Genomic DNA, 25,963 nt, shown 5'->3' with positions numbered 1-25,963 from the left:
TTCAATTTGGTGTCGTTTGGGGTTTGCCGTTTAATGTCCAGGTGTATGGTTGTGCCAAACAGCCACTATCGGTTCAGACTGGTACAAGACTAGATTGCCATCATTTTGAAGCACCAAGAAGCACCCTAGGTGACCAGCCTCCGAGGCCCCAGTTCTCCAGATGGCTCTGTTTTCGCGATCATACTGCACAATGTTTCTATCATCCTGCGCCACAATTCTATATGGTGGCTTTCCAATCCCGTCAGTGGAACTCTTCCACAAAACACTATTTCCTGGCCCATACAATACTACGTTGCCATCGAATTGGCAGATGAATCGAAAACGCCCGTCGTCGGACTCAAGGAATTCCCCCTCGCGGATGGTTTGGTTCGTACAATTGATGTGAGAACCTTGGCTACTACCGAGTACAGTGGGACGACCGAGGGAGAGGTCGTCCAGATCGCTCATGACGCTGTCGATAAGGGAATTGGCCTTGGAGTCTGCATCCTTTTCAATCTGTAGATTGCTATGGATTTTGTTGATGTACTTTTCCCATGTACCAACCTGGAGCGATCTAAGTCCCGCTACCACACTGTTGACATAGTATTTGGCCAGGAAAGGACCGATTCCTCCAAGGGCCTTGTACTGGACGCAATGCTCGAGCTCGTGCAGTATCCACCAGACATCGGACTTGACTAGTCCTTCACGCTCTAGATTGGTCGCACGCGGGAAGTGGATGTTGTAGCCAAAAGTGATGGCGTTGTCTGCTTGGAGCGTGTTGATGCCCTCTGCATAGCTCACTCGTGGCAAATCAATGTCATATGAGTTGTCCTCCGAGAGAATCAATTTAAGCCACTGCGGGAGTGGTTGGTATTTGCCTTTGGCCTGCTCTTCAACGAATTCAATATAGGCTTTTGCAACCGGGTCGATAAGAAGGCCACCTAGCTGATCCCATGTCGGTTGAAAGACATGCTCATCAATTTCGCGAAGCCCTTCGCGAACTGCAGAATTCTTGTTGTTGATATCAAGGTCCTTGACTTGAAGCTTTTGAATCTTCTTCCAGAAACCCATTGTTCAAGCAATCAAGCGAAGACGACAATAATATTGTGAGATGATCTCTTGTAAAATCGGGAATGGTTAGAATCAGCATGTTTAAAAGAGAGAATACTGCCTCTACGATAATTATACAAACGCGTACATTAGCGACCAAACGGATACACCGACTCATCCTTTCAGCTCAGCCCTTTGAAACACGAGCCAGGAATAGTAGTTACTCGGTGTGAAATAAGAAACCATGCATAGTGGTGTGATTGTTGTAATATGTAATCGAGGACGAATCCTATCGAGAGCCAAGAGCCAAGGGCCAAGGGCCAAAAGCCAAGAACCAAGAGCCAAGAAGTGTCAATTCAGAACTTACCCCCGAAACTTCGCCACTGTGAGTTGAGGAGAAAAGAAGTTGACGCAGCCCGAGTCGACGTGACTTGCGTTTCTCGTAAGGAACTTCCCAGCGAAAAAAGCCACTCTACTCCACCAACTTACAAAGATAGATTTCACGTCGAGGATAACTTTGGAAGCCCATATCAAGATGCAAGCCGGCTGTGCCATGAACCGTATCAGCGAAGACAGTTCGTCTGTACCCCCTGTGTTCGATAGGATGACGTACTCAGGTCGGCTCTCGGGTTTGTTTACGTTGATGAACTCTCCCAGTTTGATTGTTGGGGTATTTATGAGCCACATGATGTTAAAGTATACTTGTCTAGCAGATCACACGGAACTCTCAATTGTGGGTGCAGTTGATTTATATTTCCACACCTGTGTAGCTCAATAGCTTGTCACATTTTGTGGAAGTAAGATTCAGTGGCCTGTTTTTTTTCTTCTTCTCTTTTTTCTTGGCTTTTTGCGTGGCTTTCCCGGCATGATTCTCTGCTTCCAAGTCTCACAGCTGAAGTCTCAATGCGGTTATGGCACTCAGCCTTCTATCACGGCCACTCAGTTTTCATGAAACCCGTAGCTGGAGTGAACCATGACCCAGTATAATGGCGTTCTAAGACACTGATTTTAAACACCACCTGAGTACGTTTCTCGAAGTGGCGAGTCCCGGATCCAGTAGGCCACGGGAACCTTAGTGTTATCAACTTTACACGGAATTTTGATTGGAACTGACGAAACATTCTGTGCCAGTCGATTCGTTTTAAGATACAGACGAGATATGACTGAAGAAAATTATGACACATCGTGTTATTCTCCCTCAGCTTTATGCCAAGCACTGCAACCCCGCTGAACCGAGATATTCAACCACGCAAACTTTGGGCCAAGATATTGTGTACAGCGGTGAGGTCAGCTACTGATCACATTCAATTCAGCTCTTACACTATTGTTGGTATACAAGCCATTGGTAGAGCGTCATCGACGGGTCCATAAAGCGAGCGGAATCCGCTTCTTCAGTTGCCTCTCATTATTATCACACCTCCTGATCTCGAAACTCCGACGGTAGATCAAGTATTCGAAACAGAGTTGACCGATAACGTATGTAGCAGGCAACCTTCACTATGCATCTAGAATTCAGATTAACAAGTCAAAGCATTCCCATAGTAACTTCATCCCAATTCCACGCAAAGAAAGCCACAATGGCCGAACCAGCAACTAGAGCAAGCATCCTCAAGCACTACTCAACCACCTACTATAATGCAGGTGTCTCCATAGGAATAGCTGAGCATTCACGAGATGTTCTCGCCGGAATTCGAGCTAATTGGATTGAAAACATCCTTAACATGCCCGACACCATCAGCGTCACATTCGACGGAATCTTCAAAGACGGCCACGGCAACAAATGGGTTCGCGAAGGTGCCCTTGACAACATAAACATTGTTGTTCTTCTTGACCATGTTTACAGTACTGGAAAGAAGTGGAATGGAACCTTCAAACGTCATCATGATATTCAGTACACGTTGGATTATGATGTGAGAGTCACCAGTGTTCCGCAGGATGGCGTTGCTATTGTTGCAGCGGATTCAGGAGATGAGGGGAAGAATGATGGGGATGGTCCATTTATTTTTCCTGGGATTGGTGATTCTAAGGCTGTGAGTAGTAAAATAATAGACCTAGGAGAACCTACTGACTTCTTTTAGGGCATTGACTAAGTGGGTTTGGACCGGGGGATGGAGACACAGAGGTGTCATTTTCTGGCATGATATGCTTCATTTCTGAACCGCGACAATCTTGGGAGATTTAGCCTCCCATCAGACTTTTAACGCACGAACTGTGACATGGTTACCTCAGTCTGCATTTAGAGACCACTTATCATTCTCTCTTTACGCTCGTTAGTACCTTGGGCGCTTAGGCCATAAACCGAAAGAGGTTTTGCTTCCCAATGATAATAGTACTTCTGCTTTGAAATATTCAGTGTGAACAATGAATAGAGTAGAATAGAGTAGTGGCCCCTACTCATATTCTATTCATCAAAAATTCCCACTACTTATATTCTATTCATATTCTAATTAAGCTATTCATGAATATTCATGAATACTTTTGGTAGTGTGCACGTGATTCACGCACGTGACAGGCTAGCCTTATTAGGTAAAGCCCCGGGCACTCCCGCTCTAGCGCCACCTCGCCACCCAATCAAGTGGTGGCGGCGCTTGGTAAGCGAGCCGAACCTCCACGATACTTCTAGAATTACATCGACTTAAGAACTTAATAATAATAGTAATTCTATTAGTAAAAATTAGGAATTATGAGACTAGAATCTCCGAAATAAGGGGACTCTTTCTAATTAGAAGAATAATTAAGAAGCCCTTAGAATATTAGAACTTTCTATAAAAGCATATCGATTTCCTCGATTTTTATTTCTTCCCTATACTTCTATTCCATATAAAACCTCAACTATTACTCCTATTAATATACTTTCTATTACAAATATACTTACTTATACTCGATATATTCGAAAATGTCTCAATAATCCTTAATTAAGATTAACTTAGCTCAAAATCACCCTGAGTTTAAGTTAAAACCCCTTGACAAGCAAGCTTCTCTCTTTAAGAAAGGCTACTTAAAAAAGATATTAAATCCTATTTAAGAGGATCCCCAAGAAACTCGTACGTATACTATAAAGTGCTTAGTTCGAGATTATTCGTAAGTTAATATATTAATTTTTAATAATTTTTTACTAATAGAAAAACATGAATAAATTAACGAATATACGCCCCTATAAGTAATTATTATACTCATTTTCGAAACGTATATAAATTTATTAATATTACTAGTCTTAAAGATAGTAATAATAATAGTAAGTTATTTAATATTAATTAAAAAGCTTTATTTACTAATATATTTAATAGGCAAAAGTAAAGGCTTTTCTCAAGTCTCTTAATCTACTATAAATAATCTTTTTAATAAGTAATCGGGTCAAAGAGAAGAAAGCTTTACTATTAATTACTTTAAGAAACTATTATTAAGTTTTATAATTAATAATAATATTTCTTTTCGAGTAGTAAATATACTAAGTTTTAAATTACTTTTAAAGTATTTAAATTAGTAAGTATTATTATATTCTTTATTATTATTATATATACTAATACTTTATAGTTAAATATTGCCTTTATATTTAAAAACACTTATAGATAAGCTTAATTTAAGCTATATTAAAAAGAGTTTAAATATTAAAGATAAATTTCTAGAGAATATTAAATCTCAAGGAACCTTTTCTATTACTTTAGATACTATTACCTTTATAAATCAAAAGGCCTTCCTTGGAATTATTATATAAGTTTATATATTCCTATAATTATTAAGTGAAATTTATACTAATATATTTTTAGACACTTTATAAATAAGGATTTTATATTAAAATCTTATTTATTAGCTATAAAAGACTTAAATAATATATACTCTGGCGTTTATATGCTTTCTGTTTTATTAGAAGCTTTAAAATAATATAATATCGAGTATAATATTACTAGGTAAGTAATTCTAATTAAATTTTTAAATAATTTATATTAATATATCTTTTTTAGTATTACTCGAGATAATACTAGCTTAAATAATTACCTTATTAAAAGGCTTTTATAGAAGTATGTATAATAAGGAAGGGCATTTAAATTTCAGGAGATATTCCTTAATATTATGCTTACGTATTTAAACTTAGTAGTTCAAGATATTTTTAAAAGTCTCTTATTAAGAACGATTACTATAATTCTTCTTATTCTACGGATTTATACCGAGCAAGAAATATGAAGAAGTGTGAACTTAAGAGAAGAAGATAGAGAATGCAGAATTTATAGTATAAGTTGTTCCTAGATTAATTTAAGTTAATAAGTATTATGAGTTAATCCCTTTTAATATTATTTTTATAGAGCAATGCTTTTACTTAACTTTTTTTTTTTTTTTTTTTTTTTTTTTAATATAAATTTTATAATAAATTTATTCATTAAAATTATAATCAATTTTGATCTGAAAAATAAAAATTTTTTCGGAAGCTTAATCTCGATAATTATTGATGAAATTATTCGAAATATATATTATATATATATTTCAAGAAATTTATATATTTTTCAAGAAATTATATATTATTCATTAATTACAGATTTCTTTGATTAGGAATTAACAAAAAACTTAAGATATTTTATTAAATCATAAATTAAATATAATTTCAATATTTATTAAATATAATTTCAATATTTATTAAAGCTATAACTAAATTACAAGCCGAAAATTATCCGACTATATATTATATTATACCTGAGATATATAAAATATATAATAAACTTGAAATTTTTAAAAAGGAATTTAAAGTAAGTCTTTTCTTAAATTCTTCTTATATTATTATACTAATATTTAATAGGATAAAGCATTTATAGATGCTATTAATAAGGGTATAGCTAAACTTCGAAAATATTATCCTAAAACAGGCGTTTTAGATAATAAAAGTAAAGCTTTATACTTAGCTCTTATTCTTAATCCTCGAATTAAACAAGAAGGATTAACTAGTATTGGCTTATCTAATGATATGTCCTTAGATATATATAATAGATTAAAGACTGATTATAATGTATAAGTAATTCCTTTAATTATTTTTTTAATAAATTAATAACTAATTTTATATTTAGATATAAATACGATTATAATATATCTCAAGCTAGATCCGACTCCTCGGTTATTAGTATAGCCGATTCCGACGAAGACGACTTAGATATATATATTACTAATAAGTCTTCTAATATAGAAGACGAATTAGTAATTTATTTAGAAGAAAAGAGAGAAGATAGAAAGGTAAGTAAACTTTACTTAAATTCTATTAAATAATTATCCGATATTCTCTTAATATTTTTTTATATATTAGTACTAATATATATATAGGTTAAGCCTTTAGATTATTGGAAGTCTAATGCCGCTAGATTTCCTGCTTTAGCTTTAATAGTTAGGAAATATTTAGGAATTCCAGCTTCCTCGGCTCCTAGCGAGAGATTCTTTTCTCAAGGCGCTCTTATTATGACTAAATTACGAAATAGACTTAATAAGAGTACTTTTGAGAGAATAGCTTGCTTAAAAAGTTGGGGGTTATTTAAAGACGAATTAGAAGAGGCTAAAAAAGAAGAGAAAAAGGGGGAGAAAAAGGAGAAAAAACAAGATTCTGAGGAGGATAATTAGTTTATTATTATAGAAAATTAGTATTTAAGTAGCCTTATATAAGTACTAGCCTAGCTTATATAAGGCTGCTTAATAGGTACCTTAGTTCTTTTTTAAAAAATTAAATATATGTCGATTTACTAAAAAATCACGTGATTTCCACGTGACTATTCATGAATATTCATGAATATATATTCTACTCTACTCAAATTTTTTGAGTTTTACGCTACTCATATTCTATTCATACTACTCATGAATATTCATGTACTCAGTATGAATACCTTGAGTATTTCTTGCTCACACTGGAAATATTGCGTTACTATCATCCGCCATCTCTGTAGGTAGGCTAGTTATTGGACGATGAGCCCCGCTTTGGATTGGTAATGGCGGAGATGCAAGGCTGAGCTTGCAAAGGCTATTCTTCTGCATGTTCGCAACCCAACTTCGATAAACCAGTTGACCGAACACACACTCAACATGACCAATGGATAGTAATCGCCGATGACACGCATCAGCTCAGCTCGGCTCGATACCACGCCCAAAACGGAAGGCAAACATCCGGCATCAACCGTGTCTCAAAACGTGCGCCAATCAAGAGACATTGGAGAGAATTCAGCCCGGGATATAACCTCTGGCGAGACAGCTCTTATTTGCAGCCATTGCCAAGAGTTTGGGTCACTCCCTCATGCAGCTGATTGTCAGCTGGGAGGTTGAGGTGGCGTGTTTGAAAGAAAACAATACTATCCCCCCTCCCAATACGGAGTAAATGCAACAGCGGGCCCTCTTGATTGAGGTATTTTGTATGGTAGAATGTCTGTGGTCTGTGGACTCGCTGTTACACTTAATAGGGGGGCAGGTTCAAGGATTTTGTCCAGTGTTTAAGGCTGGCCAGCTCTTCTGACCAAGATTCATCCTAGCGTTTTAGTCTGCCACTCGAATCAGCTATAGATTCCGGAGTGATAGTGATCACTGGTCTTTTTGTGGAGGGATTACGGTGCTTGGGGTTCAGAATTGGCGACCCCGCTCGCTAAATTTTGACGGCCTTGAACGGGAAAAAGTAAAACGAACCCCCCCCCCCCCCGGGGGGTCGATTGGGGGCTACACTAACCGAGATCAGCAGGCGGTGGCAGGTGCCTGTATGCATTACTTTATATGCACCAATGTGTGCAGAATAATGTATATTGGCACCTAATGCGCGTATTGCATTCTTTAGCACGTCGTCGCTATTTATCGCGAATTCCCAAGACAAATTTAGTCGTATCGCAATTAGCCAAAGAAAAAAAGAAAAAATTAGGGTCTCTCTCATACGCATGTGGCAATGCTTGTTTCCTCTTAACCTCTAGCAAAACGGGAAAATGTAAAACGATACCTCCTCGGGTATCAATTAGGGGAGTCGATTGGGGGTGTCGGCCTTAAGGGAGCCTGGAAATTTAGCGATTAAGCCCCTGGAACTTATTTGCCTCGTGCGCAATAATCGCCTCGCCTATCCCACGCCCCAAAACTAAGCTCTTATATATAAACTTCCTTATAATTGTATTAAGAAATCTGATTTGAGAGAAAGGCTTAAGTAAGTACGAGCAACGAATTAGGCATTATTAAATTCTAAAATCCATCAATACTCCTATTTAGTCCGCCCCCCGGGGAAGGTATGCGATTCTAAGGCCTAATTAGTTCCTTAGCAGTGGACTCGGGAGACGCCGAGCGCTAAGCCAGAAAAGGATCCTGCCATCGACACCCCTAATCGACACCCGGGGGCCGTTTTACTTTTCCCTCCTTGACTAGTGTCAAGTTGGACATTGCCGCCTCAAATTAAAAACATTCGTCGGTACAGGATCACAAACTTTGGACCCGCATGTCATTGACATCAGCCCTTCGGAATTTTCCACCTGCCAGATCGTTCTGCCAACCACTTCCATCACCCATCACATTTCAGCTGCACATATCAGCGAGAAACCGCAAGGCTCAGTCAATCTTTCATCAGAGGCCTATCACTCCAGTGTGGAGTATCAGGATGGCTTCTGATTTCTCAGTACCACGTTCACCAGGGTCGATTTTCACCTGACGAAGAGATGGTTGACGGCGAATCCAATGATCTATATCTAGAGCTGGCCCCGTTCGGTCTAGAGCATATTTATGACTATAAGCCTGGCGGCCACCATCCCGTTCACTTGGGGGATGTATATGGCAATAACAGGCGGTACCGTGTCATCCACAAGCTTGACGGCGGCGGCTTTGCTACTGTTTGGCTCTGTCGGGATACCGAGGCGAAAGAGGCAACGAAATATATGGCTTTAAAAATTCTGATGGCCGAGACATCCAGTGACAACTGTCTTGAGCTCCGGGTGAACCAGCTCAAAGATACTCACAGCCAACGTGAAAATGAAGGCAATATCGCGGAGTTCATTTGCTTCCCACTGGACCACTTGAAGATCCATGGGCCGAATGGGGACAATATCTCCTTTGTGTATCCTGTTCTTAGCCCAAATGTGTCTCTCGGCTTGTTTCGTGCTTCTACAGATCCGGACAATGACTTGAGAAGTCTTGGTCTGCAAGTTGCGAAGGCTGTCAAATTTCCTCACAGCCAGGGAATATGTCATGCCGGGAGTAGAACCAGTTCCAACCACTTCTTCCTCTGTTGGAAAGCAGTGAATGCTAACAAAAGATTAGATATTACGCCAAACAATGTCCTTCATCGCATCACTGGGCTCGACGGACTCAATGAAGACGAATTCTTAAAATATTAGGTAGCCCGGTTATCAATCCTGTTCTAAATACATCCCAGGAGCGTCATCATAGGTCCACAGCCACTGGCTACCTTGTTTATCCAGTGAACTGGTGCAATGTGGATACTCGGTTTATAAGCAAGAATCATGTCTTGTTGATTTCGGCGAGTCCTTCGAAATTTCTCAGCCTCCTGATGGTCTCGGGATTCCTGGGCTGTATCCCCCTCCAGAGTTGATTCCCGACAAAAAGGCTAGTTTTGGTTCGGACATTTGGGCATTAGGGTGTAGTCTGTTCAAGATCCGAACTAGCGGAAAGCTGTTTAGCCGATTCGGCGATGAAGATAACGAATATCTAGACGCCTTTGTTCAAGTCTTAGGTAGACTTCCTGAGCCATGCTGGTCTACGACCTGGGTGGATCGGAGAAGAATGTAAGATTTTACATGGATGAAGTCGGCGAGCAGGGGCTTGTTGTTGATGCTCTAGCATATGAGCTAGAGAATAATGACCAAAGGAAGAAGGAGCCCACTGTTCATCCATCTATTGCTGCCAATGCTCGATCGTTGAAGGGTAAGATTGCTCCAGGGCTCTGTTACATGTTAGATCGCGCCTCAATGGAGACCATCATCGGCATATTTCCTAGATAGAGTAGAAAGTCTTTGTAGAACTTTTGCAGCGGTCGCCGGTTGCTGGATTACAAGCCCGAAGCCTGTATTTCCGCGGAAGATGTTATAAATCACGAGCAGTTTAGACTGTGATAATTGTACCTTCATTTAATAAAAAAAAGCCCAAGATAATTGGCCTACGTATTTTAATTATATATTTATTTCCATTTTTGCATATTCTTTATTTCTATATTTCTATATAAGTAAATATATAGTTTCATATACAATTAATAGAAAAAGGAGTCATTAATGCCTGCAGAAACCTAGATCGCCATCCGTGGAAGGACGGCGAATCGTTCCATGTCGCTTACAAGGTGGCCATGCGATGCTGCATATTGTATACCACGAAACAAAGTTCTCTAGGGCTTGTCCACATTCTCTGCGGTACGGCGATGAGGTGTGGTTTCTCAAGAGATTAAGGTTCCCCTAGTTCTCAAGCAAAAGACCGTGTGGAGAGACAGGCGATCTCATCGACGAGAGCTATATCCATGGATGCGTGTAGGGCGAAGCAATGACCGATGAGATGCAAGCACGATTTGGCCCTGTCAGAATAATTTGACCACGGGGTATGCTAGGGTCGCGAGCGAAGCACATGTTACCAGAATCAAGACCTGTCTGGTTTTCCTTTTCTTTTCCGTGGTCTTTCATCTACAGGTGTACTTCGAGGTACCACTACAGTAGCTTATGCAACAGCTACGTACCGGTCAGCTTTTTAGAAAGAGTCACGTTATATGACAGACTGTGCATAAACAACCTTCCACTTACTCCCTTTCTTGATGTTTTGCTTGTGCTAATAGTATTGAGTAAGACAGCAATTTAACGCTAGGACATTCAAAGCCTTGCGCCCGAATTAGAAAATCAATACTTGACTGCGATACAGCAGCTTGGAGCCTTAGCTGCAGTATCAAATGAAATATGCTTGGGGCCTCGAAGGCTTACTGCGGGCGTTGTGAAACCGACCAACAGTGACTATGACCATTGCGGACCGACGGCAGTCCCTCTTGAATATCTCACTGGCAGCCACCAGGTAGCACATTGCTATTGTCTCTGTTTCCTTTTGAAGGATATCTTGAAAAGAGGTAGCAAGCGAGGTTATGTGATCACCCTGGTTTGCATCGACCCGACCCAACTACTTTGAACCTAGTCTCTTTAGTCTTATGGGCATCCAACTGAACAAGGAGCGCAAGTGCCTGCTTTCTTCAGGAATCATAGCTGAAATTTCCAGCACCCACTCAGGACAAATCCTGCCCAGGCTGAGGGCTGCTTATAAATCTTCCTCATCGCCAAGACAGCTTCCTGATGAATTTCCGCCAAGTCGATCCAAGACACCTCCTCATCTCCCGAACTGAGCTGAGAGCGGCGCTTCTCCCTAGCTTCCACAAATGCACGAAAGAAATGATTGCTGAAAACAGCACCGTGTTCATCCATGATGGGCCACAGTGTGCTTGTCACTGAGCCTGCACCGGAGAATAGAAATGCTGGGACCAAACCCATAACTTCATCGGTGATCAGATCCGTTTCCAACCTAGCATTCCCCAGTTTGTATATGCCCTGCCTACCACTAGCACAGGCCATCAAGTTGAGGTGGGCCCCTTTCGATAGCTGCAGCTCGATGATTCGCCGCGCAGTGAGTTTGTTGTTGGAGCCGGTGCCGTTGAATACTATAGCTTGGTCGAGAGGTGAGCTAACGAATGACACATCCTCGCTGTTGTGTTGGCTCAAGTGGCCGTGCCCCGAACTTTTAGTTGGCTTATTGGTTAAGTAGTTAGTGTGCAGCTGGATGTGGAGTATATCAGAGCTAGCAATGTGTGTGGAAAAATTATCCAGAGTTGCATCAACGCCTACGAAAGTCGTTTCAGGGTTGTTTAGAATGCCTCCAATTTTACCAACAGCCTTCCCTCCGTACTGGAAGACTGGTTCTGGTGAGACAATTCCGCCAAGTACCAAAGATCGAAGCTTATCATTTCCTTTCAAATCTTGCCCCAACCTTGAAGCATGTCTGGCCCAGAAGCATTTATGAAGGACTGACAGAGAGGGTACGTAAACTACTGGGTGACGCAGTATTAGGGGTCCAATTTCGCTCTCCTCGTCCTCTTGGATTGCATGAAGAGGAAAATTGTGGAAACCCTCCGTGAGACTTAGGACGAGCATGTCTCCTGGTTTGATTAGTGAATCATTGAACAATGGCTTGACAAGCTCGAAGCAGTTGAGCACCGGCTTCAGTTCGTCTTCAAACTGCTTTTCCCCTCTGGGGGCCATCTCTTCGAGATTCATTTCCTTCAGGGGTGTGGGATCCACGTCAGGGAGATACACGTCTTTATCTTCAAAAAACTGTTTCGCTGCCTCGATTTGAGTCCCGTGCTCGGTTTTTAGGTCGATTCCTTTGCAAATGCCGTTTCGCCACAGCAGCATATAGAGTCTTGGGACATGGTCGATAGAGCTTGTTATGGTGAACCAGTCAACAAAGACCACCTTGCCTTGTCTCGTAGCAGCGACCTTGTGTAAGTCCTGATTTGATACTGGCCTCCCTTCGCGAATTCTGAACATTCGTTCAAGGACAGGTTCCCGTCGCATCTCCTGTCGAAGACGCTGAAGCTCGATTCGGTGTTGGAACCGATCAGACGTGGTCTCTATTTTGTTTTGTAAGACCTCTTCTCGATTGAGAAAGTCTGCAATAGTAACAAGTGTGTGCAGGGATGGCTTCTTTTTGGTTCGTTGGCTGATTTGGGACAACTCTTCCTGGAGCTTTCCCTTGTCATCGATTTGAGCTGCAACGGGCTGTTTGAGTTTCTCTAAAATGATGGAAAACCTTTGCAAGTCTTGACTGAGAGAGCTACCGATTGTATTGATGACCACAACCGGAACGGCCTTGTTGCCATCTTTGAGGATTTCGCGGACTTGGGGAAGTAGATCTATCACCGAAGCAAGTCCCTCGTCTAGCTTCGAAGCTGCAAGGCGTTCCCCAGGTTCAGCATCTCCAGGTTGGCCAGCTTGGCTTGCAGATCCTGTCAGTTCCTTTTCAGCAGAATCTCCCACATCGTTAAAGGATTTTTGAATCTCAGCCAGCATGCTGTCTGGAACCATATTGTCCAAACCCATGCTCTGCGCAAGAGTCCTCGCCTTGACGCGTTGTACCCATTGCCATAATTGTTGAAGCCACTGTTGCCGTCTTGTGGCAAGCTTCTCGTCTCCGTTCCTTTGAACCTGGTCCTCTGTCGTCGTGACCGTGATCGCGAGATGGAGAAGTCGAATGGCGAGTTTACCAACTCTCCATATTCTTATTCCACTTCCCATATGGGACTTCATATTGAGAACGTCAAGTGAGTGACCGAGATCAACTTCGTACAGAGTTGTACCAAACATTAGTTCAACTTCTTCCAGCAACTCCAATGTGTTGTCCACAGTTCTACCGATATCTTCAGGCTCTTTGATAATGCCATACTCGATCCTGAATTGTGCAATAGTGGCAACATAGATAGCTGCCACAGCAAAGAATTGAGAGCTTTCTACGCTCCGCCAATGTGTCAGTTGCTCCCTCGCAATCCGGTCCGCACGAGTAAAGAATTCAACAGTTGCATCGCTGAGTTCTTCGCCTGGGATTCGACAGCAGAAAAATAGATTCATGTACAGCTGAGAAAGAATTGATCGAGATATCCACCAGTCCTTCTCAAAGTGATCAGCAGCCCTGGAAGAAGCTAATTTGACGTCTTTCGTGTCGAGACGCTCCTCAATAGCGCTAATTTGCTGACAAGTGACTTTCAACCAGTCGGGTGCAATGGTTTTGACAATCTTTCCAATGCAATCTGCCTTGACAAGCGTCGGAGTTTGCATCTTGGTGTATTCTATTCCCCTTGGATTTAGCTGGACGTGTAAATTCCAGGTGCGTGATCGAAAACCGTGAATGGCTATCCAAAGGCATTGGCGGAGGCGGTAATTAGAACTAGAATCATCAAGTAACCAGGATCTCAAAGTTGGTCGCCTTTTGGCCCATTCTGTAGCATGGAGAGGAAACTGGAAAGTGCCGACGAGATTCTGGAGCAGTTCCTGCCCCTCCAGCTCCAAAACACCCTCTCTTTCGAAAACTGTATCGTTTTCCCCAGAACCAAAAAGTTGAAGCAGTGCTTGTTCTCCCAGCCTTCCAGAAACTGCCTCCTCGGAAACGAGCTTTTTGAGCAGCCTCGGGACTGCGACTTCCGCCGTTTGTGACAGGAAAGTATAGTCCAAATTGAATTCACGATCTTCCACTTCCTGCCTTTCAAGAAGATCTTTGATCTCCAGTGTGTGTTCATTTGGTTCCGTGTTCGAAACTTCGCGTCGGATGTTGAAGCTAGAAGGAATACTACCGAAAAGGGCATTGTTTTCTGCTTCCATTTCATGGTATTCACGTTGCCCGGCTTGAACCTGCAACCTGAATTTCAATGAAGATGACATCTGTTTCACTGTTGGTAGAGTGATATGAGGATGTCTGCGATCGAAATCTCGAATTAATTCGATTCTCCTTGCAATCTCACTGAAGGAAGTTGATTTGGTAATCATTAAATCAACTAGATATGTTGCCTCAGCGGGAACCCGCCCCTGAGTTTCGAAAAGCTTCTGGGTACGGAGTTGTATATCCGTACGGAGAGCGTCGAATTCTTTTGGAGGATAGAGCTTCTGAGCCCATTCAATGGCAAGATAGTAAGTCCTTTCAGTCTCAATGTGACTTATCGCGTGCATTTTTTGTCCAAGGATGAGCAGCTGCTGGAGTCGTGATTGTGTTGAATCTTCCTTTTCCGCAATCTTCAGGCGATAAAATTCAATAGTCAGCATATCCAGAGAGTCAGATGCTCTCAGGGTCCCCGCACTTCCATTCGCCAAGGAGATGCACTCTTCTAAATCTTTCTCCAGATTGGCAAGCCAGATCTCCGCTTGGGCCTTGGCGCCCAGAGATGCAAATAGCTTTCCAAGATCCAGTTTGAATCCCAACACTGCAATTCGCCAAGGGATCTCATCCTTTGTGTTTGCGACTTGTGCGCGGCGGTCTGTCGCAAGCTGAAGTAAGAGACATGTGGTTTGGTAGTCATCCATCGCCGTTCCGGCACTTCTCTCAGCAGTGCTGAACCTGAATGCTTCCATGAATCGACCCTGAGAAACAAGTGAGGCGCGAAGATCAGTCAGTCCTTGCCAGCTCAAGGGAGGATCCCTGGTCGGATTGGGCATTGGTATGAGCTTCATAGCATCTGTGATGAAATTGGAACCACTTCCGAGAAAGACGCAAGCAAGACGGTATTTTCGAATGCATTCGACCTAGAAAAATAGATCAGCAGATGTTAAGTATGTTGCGAGTAGCTCACCGCTACTCTCTTCCTGTGGCTACACGCATACCTGGATATCTGTATACTCATCCACAGGTTTCGATACCCAATCTCGTTGGGTTCGAGCTACTTCCTCAAGAGCAGGCTCGTATATAGCTTCCGTCTGTGTTTTGACAACTCCAATAAAAAGTGCTATCAACCGGTTCACATCGTCATGTTCTTCATCAGCCGAAAACTGTCTACCATGGACTTTGGCCAGAACATCCAGAATGCGGAAGCATTTGTAGCGGTGTAGCAAAGTCTCTGCGTGCTCAATGGCAACTATTGGTACATGACTATATGAAGAGAGCTCGTGCTCAAAGACAAGCTCTGCGGCATCGTACAGCCTAAGTCGACTCTTGAGAATCGCATCTTCCAAGATGGGTACAGCTTCCGGAGGCAGGCTCTTGTAGAGTGAAGTATGAGTTCCGCAGTAGAGCATTGTCTATATATTTTCGTGTGTTGCTGGAAACCGGATCGCAGGCTTTCAAGGAAGAGTTGTGTGCGCCGACCTGAGATGCCGGTGGTTTTTGCGTGCTCAAGCTTATGAGTGAACTCCTTTCATCGTGTGTGTCTATGCTCCGAGAGAGGTCATGCGTCCATTCAAAATATTTCTCTGCGGTGTGCCGCTCGGTTTTGGAGATGATTGGCTCCTTAGTCAGTTAATAATGCAATGCATATGCACGAGTTCAATATTTGGCGATTTGTGGCGTTTATTGCTTTTTTTAGCTGAGGCTGAGTGACCTTTAGTGGGTGGAAAAATTCCCCAATCTCTTAGCCCAAACTCATCCCCCACCGACTTCGGAAGATATGGTCCGGCTGGACTCAAGACAATGAATAAAAGGAACTGAAAGAACGCTTTCGACGCCGCTTCAAGGTATCAAGTTTGTGTCCACAGAGACCAATGAAACCATGGAAGCCAATTCAGAGCTGGACGACTACCAGTACGACGATGACTTGTCTGAGGATGCCATACTTGTTACACCTTTCGAAGTCTGTCCAGACTCGCTGGGTGAGCTTTCAGGAGGTCAAGACGAAAGCATTGACCCCGACTCAATTTGTGAGGAGGGAGGGGAAACCTATTCTTACATGATCTCGAACGCACGCGTCCGCGCAGCTCTGAAACGACCCATCCGACTCTGCAAATGTGTCGGCGTCCCAGTATGCTTGATGATTCTCGAGATCGAGCTGCTGGAGACCAAGCGAAGCCGACAGATGCCCCGACTCATGCGTTTCAAATCTGTCGAAATCACAGCCGAGTTCAAGGACGCCGAAGGAAAGTCAAAACTGGGTCCCGAGATCGCAATGTTTTGCCCAGAAACGTACACTGGGAAACCGACGTTCGTTGCGCACCAGATCAAAACTGCTTTAAAATTGAAGCTCGACCCTGCAGGCGCAATCCCTGTTGGTCTTAAATTGGAATTCGACCGAACTCATACCCAGCATTTCCAGCAAAGCTTCAGCGTTGAGATTACAGGTCGAGCACTCCGCTATGGACCGAGAACGCCAATTGTGAAATGGGATATCAAGGAAGATGAATCCCTCAAGCAAGGCGTCCCGAAGCAGTTAAGATTGGTAGTTGCGGTTAAGAACCCCGATGAACGGGCGTTCAACATAAAGCTCAACTTTTTAGCTTATCTTGGATTTAACGCTGTGGAATTCCGGGTGAGGAAAAAGGGGTCTGTGTTGTCAACAAAGGTGGACCCAAAGTCGCTTAGAGAACGAGCGCTAAATGATGAGCTTGGCCGACAACATGGTGAAAAGTACCAGTGTCGCGCGGACGATGAGGAGTTGACTGGTTTGATGCTCGAGGTGGAGACAAATATGAAAGATTCAACTGTGGGGAAAACGTCAGCCTTTGGTTGACCCGAGCACATCTGGCTTAGAAGGGAAGCAAAAACGTTTCGATTTTGTACACTATAACAAAGCATTTTGGCTTGGATCAAAGTTTAAATGAGATTCGATGTAGTGATGCTGAGACTTCTACAGTATCGTGCGAGGCTGTCAGGGCAAGCTGACTCGGCTACTGGGTACCGCAAACACTTCTAAATTCCAACTCTCTTACTAAAGTATAGTGTTATATAGCCAAATAAAACTTGCTCTACGGTATTCTACTTCTGATCCAATGTGGATGATTTAAAATTTGAATAATTTCCTTCATTGAGAATCGGAATTATCGCGACGGAGGTAAGCGAGGCAGCATTTGGACTGGGGGATCATTTCTAAATCATTAGATAAATGGAACACTACCTTTACTTAACGAATAAAACGTAGTATATAGGTCATATAGCTTACAATAATACTAAAGTGACATGTTTCCCTACCGACACGAAGAGTGGAGTTTTCGTCTGCCTGTCTCGCATACTTGCAACCGAGTACCCCACCAGGGAGGAGTCGACCACTATTGGGATCGAGAACCACTTTCCAGTGTCGGACACTTGGATCTCGAATAACTTCAAGGTATTCCCGATGACATCCCGCTGTTGTGTATCTGTGCCGATCCTATTTGGCGGCTCCAATGCATCATATCCCATGTGAGAATACCTCGTGTCTGAACTGAACAGCACTTCTTGTTTGTTTCAAGCTTTCTTTCAGTCAAACAACAATTCAATATGGTTGGGCATCTGGCAAACCGCGCCCAATTCGAGCTTATTATACCCTCAACACATACCAGCGTTGAAGCAAAATTCAACCACAAGCTCGTTCCCGGTAACTCCTCCAACCTCTCTCCATGAACCCTTCTAATCATGTCCAGGCGTATCATGGCACAGCGGCCGCATCTTCTCCACAAAGCCGGAACTCTCCTTCAACGAAACATTGGAAGCATTCCTCGTCGAGCTACGCTCGCAAATGAAGCTGGCTGTCAAAAGTGTCTGCCACGCGAAAATTGATTACTTCGTGATGTGCATGTCGGCTTGTTCCCAGTCGTTCGTCAATACGAGCAATTGATCAATCGAGCAATATTGAGGTCTCGGGAATAGCAAAATTAGTATACATTAAGATACTTTACTCAAATTGAGCTTTACTATATATGCCTCTCACTCCGTTTAGGCGCTTCGATAATTACCCTAGCCCTTTTTGCTGCTCTCGTAACCTCTTAATTAGCTTATTATTTGTTCCCACGTGCTTCCTTAATAGCTGCCCTCTTAACAATAAAAGGTTAAGGGAAGAGTCTTTTAATAGCCTTTAAGTGAAAGAAATATATTTTCTTATATATATCTGTTAAATAATATTTTTAATAATTAAATTGATTATTCGAATTAAGATAATTAACTTTTAGTTTTCAAAATAGTAATTAAATAGTAATTAATTAGCCTAATAATTTTTTTGATATACTATTATGACGGCGTGCGGAGCAGTAATCGGTTGGCATTATTATGCCGTGTCAGCCGGCTGGGGATCAGCAGGTTGTGGATTTCTTTACTCATATTAGATGTGAAGTTACGGCGACCTTTGGGTTCAAGTGTCCGACCACGGTGCGAAGGTTACGGGAGAGGAGATCAAGAAGGCATTCAGGAGCGGGGACAGTGAGGATGTTGATTTGTAGATTCCAGCGGGTACGAATCTGCTTGCTGTGAAGGCTTCAGCAGAGCTGGAGGTTGAGTTGGGGAAGTCGGTTATTGCTATTAGTACCGCGACTGTGTGGCATGCTTATGGGATGAATGAGATCAAGGATCAGATATCGGGTTGAGGATCGTTGTTAGAGAAGTATTAGACTCGGAACCCCTGCATGAATTTTCGCACATGTTCTTTCAGTGACACATCACACTCTCGATTTCATCTGTAGATGCTTTTATTTATTCCGAATTCATGTGGTCATGAAGCTTTCTCCATCTCCCAACTAACCTCCGGCGTAAAACAAATACTCATCAACCCCTCCGGCGTCGCATTCTCCTTCAAGTACACCTTAAACGCCTGGTGCGCCTCACATCCATCAATATAATACTCGACATCCTCCATACTCTTAAACACCGTTTTCCCAACCAACGTATACCCCTGATCAATCTTTACATGTGCACTTGTGCGCCCAGCTTGCATGGACAGGATATATGGTTTGCCGTCCTATGATTTTACCTCGTCAGCGAGAAGAAAGCTTGAGCGGTGTGCGTGGGATGGATGGACGCACCTTTTGCTGGTTCTTAACGAATACCTCGAATCCTTGGAGCGCGATGTCTATTTTGTCTTCAGGGATCTTGACCATTGTTACTCGCGTGATTGGGGTAGTCATTTTTCCGGCGTTGCTTTGAAGTGTTGGAAAGGTGTAGTTCTTCTGCGCAAAACAAAACTTGAGCTAATTAGACTCGAAGTTCCCTAAAGAAAGTTGAGTTCAAATCAATAGACTAGAGAGATCTTGTCAATCCAAAAGCAACTTTGAGAAGGGGGCGTAAGAGTGGGTAAGCTTACTTAATTTTCCAGCTTTCCGGCTTACAGTAAGTTTCACTGTGGGCTCTGATAAATTATTATCAATAATCATTGATTAGTTATCGTTATCATTATCGTACGATCGATAGATGATCGATAATTATCAATAATTTAATTAATAAAAGTGGGTCCAGCCCTTTAGCAATAGTTATAGGGCCAGTTCGCTGTATTTCTAGCGAGAAAGCCCTATACCGCCCTTGCGGCAGTATCACTAAATTTGGCGATTTTGGTAATTCTGCTATATATAGCGCACTGGCCCTGTAGCTATTGCTAAAGAACTAGATAATTATCGATTGTCGAGCCTATCGGAGCCCACACTGGCACTGATTTTTGTTCAGCCCGTACTTTTCTAGCTATCTGATTCGTTCAAAATCCCTGCCGATTTGATCGGAGTCGGTCCAGCAAAAGAGGCTAGTTTTGGCCTTTGGATTAAGGGATGCACACTTGCCATCGGCAAGATGTCTGCTGATACAAGTTGGTGTATGCTGGGCCTTTTCCAAAGCTATCTAGGTATTCTTCCATTGGCAAAACACTTCTATTCGATGCTCCACTGCTCTAGACCCATTTCCAAACCTTTGCACTGGCTGCATGTCTGATAAAGGGGTACCTTCGACTACCTGCAGCCGAAGCGCTCCCCGATCCACTCTCCCCTTGTCACCTACACAATGGCAGCATGAAAAACATTCCCTGTGCATTGGCAGAATCTTGATCATCCTATGAGGATCCGAAGGATTCGACAATCGACCACAGTCCTGAACTTCAACTCCAACGTTACAATGCCGTCTCTTGCCTTCCTCTGTGATTCTCACCAACACACACAAGCGGACTAGCCCTTTCCATCGGCCTCCGCAAACAAAACTTTCCACGCACGATCTACGAAGCAGCGCCGAAATTCGATGCGGTCGGCGCAGGAATTGGTCCCGGTCCCAATGCACTCGAAGCCATGGAACCCATGGACCCGACGCCCGCGAAGATGTATAATGAGATTAAGGTGGTAATACGAGTCCGGAGAGGCAGCATGAACGGATTGAGATTCTGGGGACGGAGGAAGGTTTCGGTGAGAAGAGGGGGTAAAGAGGAGGGAGTGTGGGATATGAGAAGTTTGAGAGTAGTAGGATGCATAGGAAGGCGATGCTTGAGGTTATAACGAGACTTGTGCCGGAGGGCACGGTGAGGTTTAATAGGAGGGTTTTGGGGGTTAGACAGCGGGGAGGAAAGGGGGAGATGCGGTTTGAGGATGGGGAGTGTGTGGTTGTGGATGCACTCGTGGGATGTATTGGGATTAGGGGAGTGACGAGAGCGGTGCTGCAGGAGAGGTGGCCGGAGGTCGCCGCGAAGTATACGACTACGTATGTTTATAGAGGCATTGCGCCGGTGGAGAAGGCGAGGAAAATTATGGGATCCTATGCAGAGGGCGCGCGGTGGTGGATGATGGAAGAGAAAAGAGGGCGATGTATCCTATTTTGCAAGGAAGGGAGGCAAGTATCATTGCTTCCATGGTGGGTAGGAGACATTGGGTTGGGGAGCAAGCTGCAAGAGAAGTACCAAGAAAGGAAATGCTTGCTGAGTTTGTTGGACATCACAAGAGATTGCAAAAGTTATTAGATGTGAGTTTTAACCAAAAGAGGGAATTTCTGGATAGCTGACGATACAAACAGTGGGTGAGGCCTGGGAAGTGGCCGTTATTTTATCATCCAGATATACCAGCATACATCAATGGTAGGATTGTGCTGCCGGCAGACAGTGCACATGCTTCAAGTCCAAGTCAGGCGACTGATGCTGGACAAATGTTGGAGGACGCGCTGGTTCTTTCGAGACTACTCGGCCTCGTTGGGAGCGCGGATCAATTAGAAGCTGCTTTCTAGGCATATGATGCTGTTCGGCGACCACGAGCACAGAGGGGTCCACCAAAGTTTAGAGGTTGGAACCGCATACTTCTTGGTCCTTCCCAATTTTGGGAAAGACTTGCAGAAGCTCGCGGATGATACGAACAAGAAATTACCCCACATCTGGTGGAGTGATTTGGAGGGTGATTGTGAAGCCGTGAAAAATATTTCAGGGAGCTTTGGAAGTGATCAGAGAAGGGAGAGAATTCTGATCCGAGCTAGTTACATATTAAAGAAGTTCTATAGAGATCTGAAAGGATCCACTATATAATTGAAAACAAGTTTGTTTCATCCACTTTGCATGGCGGGAGGCTTGTGAATCCAATGTAAATAGATCACTAGACACCGAGTTTTAAAGCTATCAATGGAAAGCATCGAGGGTCTGTAACCGTCTGTTTGCTTATGGAGCAATGTCCCAACAAGGCTATAGAACGGCATCTTGATCGGAATGGCAGGGTCCGACTACAGTGAGCCGACCCGCCATTCCAGGGGTACAACCAGCGCTCTGATGCCCCAAACCTCTTATCTTATATGGCGACTTGCCACTGGCAAGTTGCCAGCAACCTCATCAACAACTTAAAGTCGACACCAAAAATGAGATGAACACCAACTACTCGGTATAAGAATTCAAATTCCCGCTAATGACATTGAAGAGAAGAAAAAACACCTCGTAATAAAAACCCCTTCAATCATAACATGCAGTGTGTCAAAAAATAATCCAGGCTAATTAATTAGAATTGATTATAATTAAGTATGATTTAATTAGCTTGATTTTTATTATAATTAATTATAATTAACTATAATCATCACGTGATAATATAAAAGTATACTTTCTTAGGCATTTTTAAAGATTATTAAATAACTAGTAGCTATAGTAATAAGATATAAATAAAATCTGTAAAGCATATATAAGAGTATAAAATTAGTCTAAATCTAAAATAACAAACTAGTTTTTGTTACGTGGTACTAGTCACGTAGTGTTATTGCACGTGACTTAGCATGTGGCCAGTGCTTCCTTAGCCTGGCAAATAGCTCAATTCAAGCTCTTTACTACTACTATAACATTACTTTATCTTGATAGTTTTCTTCTTTAGAAATCTCTTTCTCTTTTCCCTTCTTATTTTCTTATTTCTTCTTCTTTAATTACTATAAGGGTTTATTTATAGCTCTTTTATTAGTGGCAAGGAATCACTGGAAATCAAGGAGGTTCTAGCGCCTTTGGCTTCGCTTACTAATTAGCGCTAGGCCTGGTTTAGTAAAGAGCGCCTTTAGTAATACCGAATACGGCTAGCCCAGACCTTATTTTAGCCTTATCTCGGCTTCCGAAGCTCCAGAGTCATGTGCGTAATCACGTGATAAATCTAATTAATTATCTTTGATTATAATTAAGTATGATTTGATTAGCTTGATTTGATTTGAGTAGGGGGGTCTAATCAAATCAAACCTAATCATTTGACACACTGATAACATGCATATCACCCCACCCCGCCCCACTCTCTATCTCCTTCTCTACCTCCCTTGTCACGCTCCAAGCTCTTGACACCACCGCAAAACTCTACGTCAAAGCCGCCAACTTCCTCCACCCCACCATCCAAGGACACGAAGCGTATAATTGCCCGACCGTGACATTCCTCATCACCCACGACTCATCTGGCAAAAAGTCCTCTTCGACGCCGGCGTCCAGGAAGATTACTGTAACTACTCCCCTTTGATCACTAACTGTGTTGCAGCCTCTATGGACGTGCGCGGTCTCCGCGTCGAGAAAGGCGTAGATGAAGTTTGACCGATTCGGGGACAGAACTAGGAGAGGTAGACAGTGTAATATAGATGGAGTCACTAGCACTTCGACCGCATCGGGAACCTCTCTTTTCTCATCTAGGACAAAAATCAACGTAGGACCAGGCTTCACAGCGACTCTCCTGCCTGGTTATCCTTCTAACCCTGCTTGGCTAATACTAGAAAGTGATTACACGGGCAAGGAAATGGAAGAGATTGCTTTCTCTGATGATGGGGGGCTGAGGATTGGGAGGTTCAAAGCATATGATTTTTCGGAGATGGAGTTTTTACCCGGGCACGTGATAGGGCATATGTGTGCACTTGCGCGATCGAGTGGGAGGAGTTTTGTGTTGCTGGGGGCGGGCGGATGCCTGCGAGGATGTGCTGATTTGTCTTGCTAATGATCCGGGATTGCTTGAGGTACTACCTCTATTGAATGGTGGGGGAGGAATGAGATTAATGGCTGGAAGTAGAGATTTCATCGAAGTATCGCGCCCCTTGTCCCCCACGCTCGCCCCATCCAGCATTGCACCGAATACTCCTCATGCTGCAGCCCGTTTAGCGGCGCCACATACTGTACCCCAACTCCCGCTCATGAACCTCTGACAAATTCCCGTTTCTGAATATACTCTCCTTCGCTCGGAATCGAGATCGATGAACCAATGTAGCGCTCCGTGAATGCACGCCAGCCTTTCCAACGCGGCGATAATACGCCAATTCACTCTCTGGGCACCAAAACGTGCAACTAAATCGCCGTGTCCCCTGTAACGTCGACTCCCTAAATCGGTTGATACGCCGATGGCCGAGCCCCACCCTGATATGAATATGGCGCAGCAGCATTTACTCCCTTGTACGATGTATCGCCACCATTCATCGAATTCAACGTGTCAAGCTCCTCATCGCCTTCGATGACGCCTTCTTGCATAGCTCGCTCAGCTTCAATCGCTTTGATCGCAATTACCATCTTCTTGCGAATCCAGATACTCGCGAAAACTGCAAGATTATACAATTAGTAAATGCGAAGCCGGTAGAACCAGATGAAGAGTGATACGTACTTGTGATGGCGACTACAACAACGATTGCCACTACCTTGCCATATTTTGTCGCCTTCGTACCCTCCGAGCTGGGGGTTCCGAGCGCTACGAAGACCACTGACTTGGGAAGAGATAAGAACACAGTCGTCATGTACAGCCAGAACTTCATTCCAGTGCAGGCAAATAGGGGATTGGCCAGATCTGTTTCATGCAATGTCAGTATCGTTTCACTGCTGTTGAGAGGACTCAACTCACGTGGCGGAACGATACTGTAGCGGATGACTAGCACGCCCCTAAAGCCAGCTTCTTGTGCGACTCTTGCAGTGGCTGCCCACTTGATTTTGGTTGCAATCTTCTTGTCAACCCACCAAGTGAATCCATACTTAAAGACGATGCTAATGCAACATTAGACACATATTGAAAACAAACAAGATTAATCAATCAGCACTCACAAGCATCCAGCTTCTCCCAAAACGGCTCCAGCACACGCAATACCCAGCGCGACTCCAAGAGGGTATGTCAGCTGTCAGCGCCGTCAGCAAGCCAGTTCCCACGTAATTTGGTGCCTAAACAACTTACACCAACAACCAATTGCACGATCTCATGACCGAAGAGAGGAGGGAAGCTGAGAATGAATAGAATGGCAACGGGCAGCACCCAAGACCAGGCCTTTCTCGCTTTCAACCAGTCGCTAAGCGGCTTGACCCAACGCTCGAAGTCAGATTTATAGACCTCGAAGAGCACAGTCAGAGCGATGGCTAGGATACCCAGAGGCACCATCCTAAAAGTTGCATCAGCATTTTCATCACGGGTGAATCTGGGAAATGCCCGTGAGGCTCACCAGTACAGCCGCCGCTGCCATTTCTTGCTCAACCGCCTCCCTTCCTGCACCACTGGGTCATTTGGATGCGATGCCTCGTATTGGTTTGCGAGGGGTGCGTCGGAGGAGTACGCATGAAAGGGGACGTCATTTTGAAGCGGGGCTCTATAGGGACCTGAGGATGAAGCTTGCACGGGGGCTGGTTGCGGAGGCGATGGAACTTGCTGGCGCCCGAGGAATTGTTCCTGTGGTGGGTGAGCAACCCCATAATCGGGATATGGAGTATTTTGGTACTGGTTGCGGTCCATTGTTGATTGGGAGACCAGGAGAGGTCTGGCTGGAATTCTACATTCTGGAGATGTGGTTGCGCTTTTGTCTTACGCATAAATAGCCGCCAACGCATGCCAAGAACGCTAAGCTACATATTGCCTAGGGTGACATCCCCCCATATTCCGTGTGGGAGTGGTTTTTCAGGGGCTTTGGCGAACTCGCGAATCAGATAGATGAAGGCAAGACTAAGCATACATTTATGAAAATACGACGCGCATCTTGGTGGCGCATGAGTATCATATCGGCACGGGCCAATCAATTGTCTACAAATACGAATACAGCATTCAACCAAGAGTCATTTACTTACAAATATGACGCGCAGTCTCTTGGCACAGAGTGTGCCACGAAGTTCCTTGCTGCCAAATCGATTCTT

The 25,963-nt window shown here is 43.5% G+C and overlaps 9 protein-coding genes across 9 annotated transcripts; 6 read left to right on the top strand and 3 right to left on the bottom strand.

The window, feature by feature from the left end:
• Positions 1-30: 30 nt before the first annotated feature.
• On the bottom strand, positions 31-1,050 carry K444DRAFT_628293 (uncharacterized protein; the record flags this gene model as incomplete). The annotated part of the gene is made up of 1 exon (XM_024882902.1): positions 31-1,050. The coding sequence occupies one exon, from the start codon at positions 1,048-1,050 to the stop codon at positions 31-33; it is 1,020 nt and encodes a 339-aa protein (XP_024738121.1).
• Positions 1,051-2,606: 1,556 nt separating this feature from the next.
• On the top strand, positions 2,607-3,119 carry K444DRAFT_719317 (uncharacterized protein; the record flags this gene model as incomplete). Its single annotated transcript, XM_024888454.1, has 2 exons — positions 2,607-3,059; positions 3,108-3,119. The coding sequence occupies 2 exons, from the start codon at positions 2,607-2,609 to the stop codon at positions 3,117-3,119; spliced, it is 465 nt and encodes a 154-aa protein (XP_024738120.1).
• A 5,553-nt stretch (positions 3,120-8,672) lies between these two features.
• On the top strand, positions 8,673-9,347 carry K444DRAFT_628291 (uncharacterized protein; the record flags this gene model as incomplete). Its single annotated transcript, XM_024882901.1, has 1 exon — positions 8,673-9,347. One exon carries the CDS (start codon positions 8,673-8,675, stop codon positions 9,345-9,347), a length of 675 nt encoding a protein of 224 aa, XP_024738119.1.
• Positions 9,348-16,194: 6,847 nt separating this feature from the next.
• On the top strand, positions 16,195-17,427 carry K444DRAFT_611475 (uncharacterized protein). The gene has a single exon (XM_024879948.1). The coding sequence runs from the start codon at positions 16,235-16,237 to the stop codon at positions 17,186-17,188; it is 954 nt and encodes a 317-aa protein (XP_024738118.1). The 5' UTR covers positions 16,195-16,234; the 3' UTR covers positions 17,189-17,427.
• Positions 17,428-17,934: 507 nt separating this feature from the next.
• Positions 17,935-19,013, top strand: K444DRAFT_642363 (uncharacterized protein; the record flags this gene model as incomplete). Its single annotated transcript, XM_024884729.1, has 4 exons — positions 17,935-18,031; positions 18,078-18,253; positions 18,712-18,798; positions 18,870-19,013. The coding sequence occupies 4 exons, from the start codon at positions 17,935-17,937 to the stop codon at positions 19,011-19,013; spliced, it is 504 nt and encodes a 167-aa protein (XP_024738117.1).
• Positions 19,014-19,138: 125 nt separating this feature from the next.
• K444DRAFT_719304 (stress responsive A/B barrel domain protein) lies at positions 19,139-19,605 on the bottom strand (the record flags this gene model as incomplete). Its single annotated transcript, XM_024888453.1, has 2 exons — positions 19,449-19,605; positions 19,139-19,384 (listed from the first exon to the last, which is right to left on the bottom strand). Exons 1-2 carry the CDS (start codon positions 19,548-19,550, stop codon positions 19,139-19,141), a joined length of 348 nt encoding a protein of 115 aa, XP_024738116.1. The 5' UTR covers positions 19,551-19,605.
• Positions 19,606-20,202: 597 nt separating this feature from the next.
• On the top strand, positions 20,203-21,609 carry K444DRAFT_628287 (uncharacterized protein; the record flags this gene model as incomplete). Its single annotated transcript, XM_024882900.1, has 4 exons — positions 20,203-20,224; positions 20,575-20,801; positions 21,106-21,351; positions 21,403-21,609. The coding sequence occupies 4 exons, from the start codon at positions 20,203-20,205 to the stop codon at positions 21,607-21,609; spliced, it is 702 nt and encodes a 233-aa protein (XP_024738115.1).
• A 1,425-nt stretch (positions 21,610-23,034) lies between these two features.
• Positions 23,035-23,674, top strand: K444DRAFT_611474 (uncharacterized protein; the record flags this gene model as incomplete). Its single annotated transcript, XM_024879947.1, has 1 exon — positions 23,035-23,674. A coding segment is annotated over exon 1 (272 nt), but the record flags the coding sequence as incomplete, so codon positions are not given.
• Positions 23,675-23,748: 74 nt separating this feature from the next.
• Positions 23,749-25,601, bottom strand: K444DRAFT_662351 (uncharacterized protein). The gene is made up of 6 exons (XM_024886699.1): positions 25,282-25,601; positions 25,020-25,221; positions 24,893-24,963; positions 24,696-24,835; positions 24,462-24,641; positions 23,749-24,399 (listed from the first exon to the last, which is right to left on the bottom strand). Exons 1-6 carry the CDS (start codon positions 25,566-25,568, stop codon positions 24,185-24,187), a joined length of 1,095 nt encoding a protein of 364 aa, XP_024738113.1. The 5' UTR covers positions 25,569-25,601; the 3' UTR covers positions 23,749-24,184.
• Positions 25,602-25,963: the final 362 nt, after the last annotated feature.

The sequence above is a fragment of the Hyaloscypha bicolor genome (genome assembly GCF_002865645.1).
Source record: "Hyaloscypha bicolor E unplaced genomic scaffold K444scaffold_56, whole genome shotgun sequence".
NCBI lineage: Eukaryota > Fungi > Ascomycota > Leotiomycetes > Helotiales > Hyaloscyphaceae > Hyaloscypha > Hyaloscypha bicolor.
This window is presented reverse-complemented; position numbering and strand designations above follow the sequence as displayed.

Bases quoted from the DNA above. Each gene is read 5' to 3' on its own strand.
- K444DRAFT_662351 (XM_024886699.1), bottom strand. From the start codon at position 25,568: ATGGACCGCAACCAGTACCAAAATACTCCATATCCCGATTATGGGGTT. The intron at 24,836-24,892 runs GTGAGTGCTGAT...ATGTTGCATTAG, and splicing joins TTGGGAGAAGCTGGATGCTT to CATCGTCTTTAAGTATGGAT. The intron at 24,642-24,695 runs GTGAGTTGAGTC...TGCATGAAACAG, and splicing joins CTACAGTATCGTTCCGCCAC to ATCTGGCCAATCCCCTATTT.
- K444DRAFT_611475 (XM_024879948.1), top strand. From the start codon at position 16,235: ATGGAAGCCAATTCAGAGCTGGACGACTACCAGTACGACGATGACTTG.